Here is a 6347-nt window from a genome sequence, read left to right as displayed (position 1 = left end):
AAGGGTTTCACAAGGATTTGTGAAGTAAATTTGAGGCATAATTATTAAGTGTGCAAGGTCACCACTGGTTTTACATTTGACACGCTGAAAATTTTTTTAAATCCACACAACCACATACACGTACTGTATTTTTTTTGACCGCGACCAATCGCTCACTTGAAATTCTTTAAAGTGCCCAATCCAAACACACACTTGTATTTTGCTTGTTGAATTTCATGAAGAAAAAACCCAATTGAAATGAATATCAAGACAAGATTTTAAATGATATTTTTTTTTTTGTAAATTGTACACTGTGAATTTTATGATTATACAGTTGCATTGCCCATTTTGGATCAAAATCCACTTTGTCAAAAAAATCCCCCAAAAATTCAAAAAAATAAATATTTTTGTAATTACTACTGCAAACAGTGGTTAACAATGTTAAAAAATACCTTTCGGTCGATTTAAGTCTGGCAGTGGACTCAAAATCTACTGATCTGTACAAAAATCACTGCCGTTTAGTTTGGTCTACGGACCATTGCACAAGATGGCTTTTACACTACAGCACCATCTTCAATTGGAGTCATGTGATTCCAGTCACATGACACAGTCACATGAGACACTACACAATCATGTGATCACAGTCACATCAGAAGAAAAAAAAAATCATGTAACAGTCACATTACTTTAATACTTGATAATTATCATGCGACATTTGTATTTGTACAGTTTATCACGTTATCATTAGTTCGAAGTATATATACCACATAGATAGCATTCTCTGTACAGTCAATATTATAATACATTTTTGTTTCATATATAACATATTTACTTTCACATTTTAAATTTAGAGCTCATAGCTCCAAGTACCTTAATGTTGTAGAATCGCTTTTAAGCATTGTTCTCGCAATCTTCTGAAACCATCTTTGCCATTTTTAAATTTTTTTTTTACAAATAATACTTTTTTAGTCAGAGATATCTAAAACAGAAACACGATTTGCGAAAAACTCAGACAAGTTCCCAATTCACACAGTTTTATGACCATGAAAAAAAAACATTTGGAAAAAACTTGGACATGTTTCCAATTCACAATGTTTTATGACGGTACAATGAATGGTATTTTACTGAAGTGAAAGGTATGACATGGTTTGGTTACAGTCATGAAGGGAATTGGACTATCATCAAAGGAATGGGGATTGACTGAAAAAGGGTTTGGTTGGGGAAAATTACATGTATGCTATTAATCACTTCAAGTTAGAGCTGAAATACATTATTATTCATTTTGCCAATTTGTGGGATCCGGTGATAAAAAAAAAATCACTTGCTTTTCAGCCAGAAAAATATCAACATTTAATCAATTTCTGAAGAAGGAAAACCTACAAAATATGCTAAACATGTTAATTTAGATCAACTAAATTCTGAAGTGCTGTCAAATGACCCGTTTTCTATCCTAGAAAACCTGATTTTTTGTTGTTGTAACTGTGAGTACTTTCTTAAATACATTTACAAAACGTGTGATCCAGACGAGGTTAGAGGCATGATATGGTAAAACGAGTTCAGATCTTTTTATTTGATGCATAAGTATTTCCGTCGCGTTTTCCTCAACTTTGACACTGAGAGTGTAATGGCATTATTTAAGATACGACTCCACAGAATAAATAAAATCATGAGAAACAAGATAAATAAAACAAATACAAAAACAAAGTTTGACACAAGTTTGTAGCATTGCTCTATAAACTCAACGATGTATTTTATTGGAAATTGACCGTGGTTTTTACGTCGGGAAGAAAATGTCCCGCCAAGAAACCTTTTTGAAAGTTACAGACAAACAAACAAAGACAGATGAGTTGTAGATTTAAGAACGAGAATGCTGACCAATTGGACAAGATAGTGGGTTTAAAAAATCTCGACTTCTATCACTTGTCAGAGGTTGTGAATGAAGCATAGCAAATTTTCATGTTGCGAATTTGCAAAGGTTGATATTCCGAATACGCAAACTTTTGCTGTGTATTTTGCGTGACGTAAAATTTGGTAGCATTTGCACACACGAGTACGACGGGCGAGGGCGCTAAAGGGCGTCACAGTCCCACTTCGTGAGTAGACTCGTACGTATGCGACTCTTCGCATGGAGTGCACTCAAAACATTAGCAAGCACAACATGAGACACATTCCAGTTTTTCCAAAGTGCCCCTTGTTTGCATATTCACCACAAATGGGCAATAATGGCATACAGCCCGCAACTTGGTGACCTTTGTTCTACAAGTTAGATTTCCAGCCCCAAAAAATAACAACGGGGTTGAGGATATCTGTTCTTCAGAAGTGCCAACTGCGTGAGAAACGTTCACTTGTGGTGGCAAAATACCAAAAGGAAATCACCCTGAGCTTTGAAAAGCAATTCATGATAAACACACACACACATAAACACATGCAGACGTCTTCGTCGATATCAGATGACGCTGGACGCTAACTTGTTGGGAGTGTTTCTCCCGTGTGACCTCCGCAGGGCGCTGTTGTTGATGTTCATGTCCCCACCCCCGTCGTCCGGGCAACCGTTGGCAAGCATGACTTTGATGCATTCGTCGGCTCCGACGCTGCGGGCGTACGCCAGGGCCGTCCTGCCGTCGGCATCCACGGCTTTGACGTCCGCGTTGTACTGGGACAGAATAAACGGAACGACTTGAAAATTACAACACACTTCTCTTGGTGAGTAACGGTGGGAAAGTTTTATTTTCATCTAAATTTGCTTACGCAAATCAAAAACAGTGGTGCGGACTTTTTCTCTCCCAAAAATGAAAAGTAACTTTAGCCTACTTTTCTCACATCATGTTTCAGTTAGGCATTTCGAAACTGCTTCGCAGATTTTAATCAAGTACGTGAAAAGTTCAACATTTGAAACAGCTAGGAGCGACAGTGTTAAAACACACAGTTGCAGTTGTTCTGAAAGTTCAGTCAAAGCAAAATCAAAAAATTTTGCCTGTCTGAAAGAAAACCTATCTTGAGTTGACTAGAGTCACAGCACGACACTGCAACCGGCGTCATACTCCTCTGACTCACCCAGACTAGTAGCTGAGCGATGACCACGTTGCCCATGGCACAGCTGAGGTGTAGCGCTGACCGGCCGTCACCTTCCCCGTAATGATAATTGACGTCATCTTGGCTGGCATGGATGAGTACCAGTATGACTGATCGTACGTCCTCCTTGATCACCGCTTCCATCAGTTGCTGTAAATCACAGACATATTCAAAACAAATTCTAAATAATCGGCAACCAGGCCCCTAATCGGTTGTAAACCAGATATTTAAAACTGCCCTCCAACACTATTATTCCCATTCATAAATACCTTTTTGGAATTTTTTTTTTTAAACTGGCAAGATGTTTTGTCAATGTTCAGGCCACTTCCATGATGCGTGTCACATGTGTGGTTTCGCTAAACGTCTCATTCTCCTTATATGGAGATCATATAAAATTGTTCTCAAGCACCCGGTCGTCTCGGGAACTATTTCAAACATCGTTGATTTTAAACGGCGGTTTAAGACCACCCGCGTGACAGGCTTTCAACCAATAGGAATGGGTAAACTGTCTCAAGTATTTATGAATTTTGCCCGTCACTGACTTAATTTTCTAAGCACTGTTTACTCAGTTCTTTCCTAGAGCCTAAAACAAAAACAAAATTACAACCTTGCTCGGGTGGGACTTGAACCCACGGCCTCCTGCTTACTAGTGCAGACGTCTTACCATTCACACCATTTGGTTTTACCCTTTGCCAAAGTTACTTATATCACTATGTATGATTTTTAAGCACAATCAACTCACCACTCCAAGCGGTCTGTCAGTAAACGGCGGCGGAGCTGCAAATTCTTTCTTCTCGTACTTGGCCCGTATCCATTTCTCCTTCTCCTCCCGGCAGGCGGTCGCGGCCGGCCTGGTCCGGTTCCTTAGCGATCCTTCCCACACACTGTTGGCGGTTGCGTTGCCGATGGACAGCATGACTGCGGTCAGCTCGGGTCTGCAAGCCAAATGAGACATGAAACATGAACGAGGGTGAAATTGCAAAGGCGTTCTTCAACGGAGTTTTAAAAATGATACCAGCTTTTCAAAGAGAAGAATGTGAAAGCAAAATAAAAGATGCTCGATTCTTTTAGCATGACATTTGTCTGGTACTTACGGCCACTCGTCCAGTTGTAAAGACCTCACTCTGGATACGTGGGAACCTAGATTTCTGTGGATTCCGGAACACTCGATGCAGATTATCGCTCCGAGGTTTAAACTGGACCAATCAGGGTCTGAAAGTGTAAATGTGTGTGAGAAAGTTATCCAATGAGCTAGTTCCTTATTCCAACTCATCAAACTTTGACACGTTTCATTGGTAACACTATTGGTCTAAGGAGTCCAAAGTGCATGCATACCACCTGAGCACGAGCCTGGTTGCGTGTCAAAACTGGCTTCTAATTTTGTCCACCTAATTAGTCTATCCGCTCCATTCACAAGTACCCCCTCACCGGCAAAGAAAGCACAGTTGGGGGTGACCGACCGACGCCATCTTGCCTGACTGCAATTTTGCCGCGACACGCGACCGTACCACTGCTTGTACATTGTACGAATCCCCTGGTGTACGTGCATCACACACAAGGAACGGTGTGCGTCAACCAGCTAAATGTCCCACCCATGGGACATTGTTGCTAGGTAAAAGGGCCCCCTCTTTCGTTGGCGCACAGAGCCCATACAGGTATTATTTGGATGAAAAAGGTTGAATGTTCTAACCGATTTCTGCCTTTGGGTAAGATTCTATTAAACGGCCAATTGCTCACAAGTAGCTCTGGCGAATTGCGACTCGTTTTGTTGGGCTGGGTCACATATTGCCATCTTCATTCCATTTCTTCCTGAAATATCGCATGAAACATAATCACTCCCCGCACCCCACTGACTCTTGTCCCCTTCTAACCCACGCCAACTTTGTCCACTATCATCAAGACTTACTCGGTACTCCACAGTCCACACACTGGTTGTTTCCCCGGACTTTCCGGATGGCTTCCACTGCGGCCGACCGTTCCACGTTGGTCATCAGCCCCTTGGCACTCACGTTGGCTTGCAGACAGGCCAGAATTTGTTGTTCGATCGCGGTCACCCACACGTCACGTTCCTGAAAAAGGGAAAGAAGATTCCCAATTTTTGTTTGGTTCATTAAAATCACGAGAGGCTCGTTTATCAGCGTCTTAAATGTGTACATTTTTTTGAGCTACAGAGGGTCAAATTTGAGTTGGTTCTTTTTTTTTTCAAGGGGGGGGGGGTGTTCTCCAGCCAATTTCTTTGACTTGCTGAGCTCAGATCTTTGCTAAGTACCATTTTCTGTCTTATTGAGCAGCTCTACGGACCAGGTCCAAGTGAAAGTGAATTCAGATATCAGTCTGTTTTTGGCCCGTTTTGACTCACCTCAGCTGACGAGACTTCAAAATGCCATTGCCTGTTGTCCAGTGAGACAATCACAAACTCATACTCATCGGTATCTGAAGGGGGAAAAAAAGTAAATAAATAAACAAATTCTAAAGCAAGAAGAATGCAAAGTCATTTCTCCATCAATTAAAAATTTGTCCAAAGCTTTCCATAGATAAAACTGCTCCAACGTTATATCAAAAATTGATAAATAGTAAACTAGTATGTATAAAATACCCTCTCTTTTTTTCAGGAACACTTTGATCTTAATTATTTAGTACTGTGTAAAAATGGATACCAGTTGACCAAATACTTCACAATTTCTAGTCTGAAGAGTTGATTTGAGGCCTAATCCAGTCAGAGTTCACATTAGCCCAAAAGTGTCTCAACGTAAACTTACATGTAATTTGTGTAAAAAGAATTTGATACAAAATTGTCATTTAAGTACAGGCTACCTGATTGGACAGTTTCAAATGTTTCCAGCCACTAACCTTCCTGCTGATTGGACGTGTCTAGATTCTTGCCTCCTCCAGAGCTTCTCATTCGTCGATGCTTCTTCTTTGATGACTCCTTGCCGCCTACCAGGTTACCCATTTGAGGGAAGGCCATAGGCGCATCCATGCCGTTGGAAATACCTACAAGTGAAAAACCACAAGAAAAAAAATCACATTAAAACCCCAACTCCCCAGGAATTTTTGACAGGGGAACCTTCCTGATCTTCCAAAATCTAGCACTCTTCAGGAAACCAATGGCCAATTTTATTTTTTATTGATACTTCAACTTTTAAAGGCCTATAGGATCATCTTCTTTTCATGCATTTTGTTCCTTTATAATAATAACACCACAAAACATCCAAATAAGAATGTTCAAAACCTAACCTGGTGAAGTTTCAGCTCAGCGGATTTTACACTTTTCGAGAAAACAGTGGAAAAACCAT

At 40.5% G+C, this 6347-nt stretch overlaps 1 protein-coding gene across 1 annotated transcript in view; it reads right to left on the bottom strand.

Moving 5' to 3' along the window:
* The window catches only part of LOC119729633 (arf-GAP with GTPase, ANK repeat and PH domain-containing protein 1-like), a 44593-nt gene continuing 38246 nt past the window's right edge, over window positions 1–6347 (bottom strand). The window contains exons 11-17 of the mRNA XM_038202281.1: window positions 5902–6045; window positions 5411–5484; window positions 4958–5120; window positions 4146–4263; window positions 3794–3986; window positions 3034–3201; window positions 1–2632 (exon numbers count right to left, since the gene is read on the bottom strand). Of these exons, the coding sequence (XP_038058209.1) occupies window positions 2426–2632; window positions 3034–3201; window positions 3794–3986; window positions 4146–4263; window positions 4958–5120; window positions 5411–5484; window positions 5902–6045 (1067 nt within the window). The 3' untranslated portion in view covers window positions 1–2425. The remainder of the gene's footprint in view (window positions 2633–3033; window positions 3202–3793; window positions 3987–4145; window positions 4264–4957; window positions 5121–5410; window positions 5485–5901; window positions 6046–6347) is intronic.

This window comes from Patiria miniata, unplaced genomic scaffold, assembly GCF_015706575.1.
Source record: "Patiria miniata isolate m_02_andy unplaced genomic scaffold, ASM1570657v1 HiC_scaffold_21, whole genome shotgun sequence".
In the NCBI taxonomy this organism is placed as follows: Eukaryota; Metazoa; Echinodermata; class Asteroidea; order Valvatida; family Asterinidae; genus Patiria; species Patiria miniata.
Note: the sequence above shows the minus strand (reverse complement) of the source record. Positions and strands in the feature narration are given on the sequence as shown.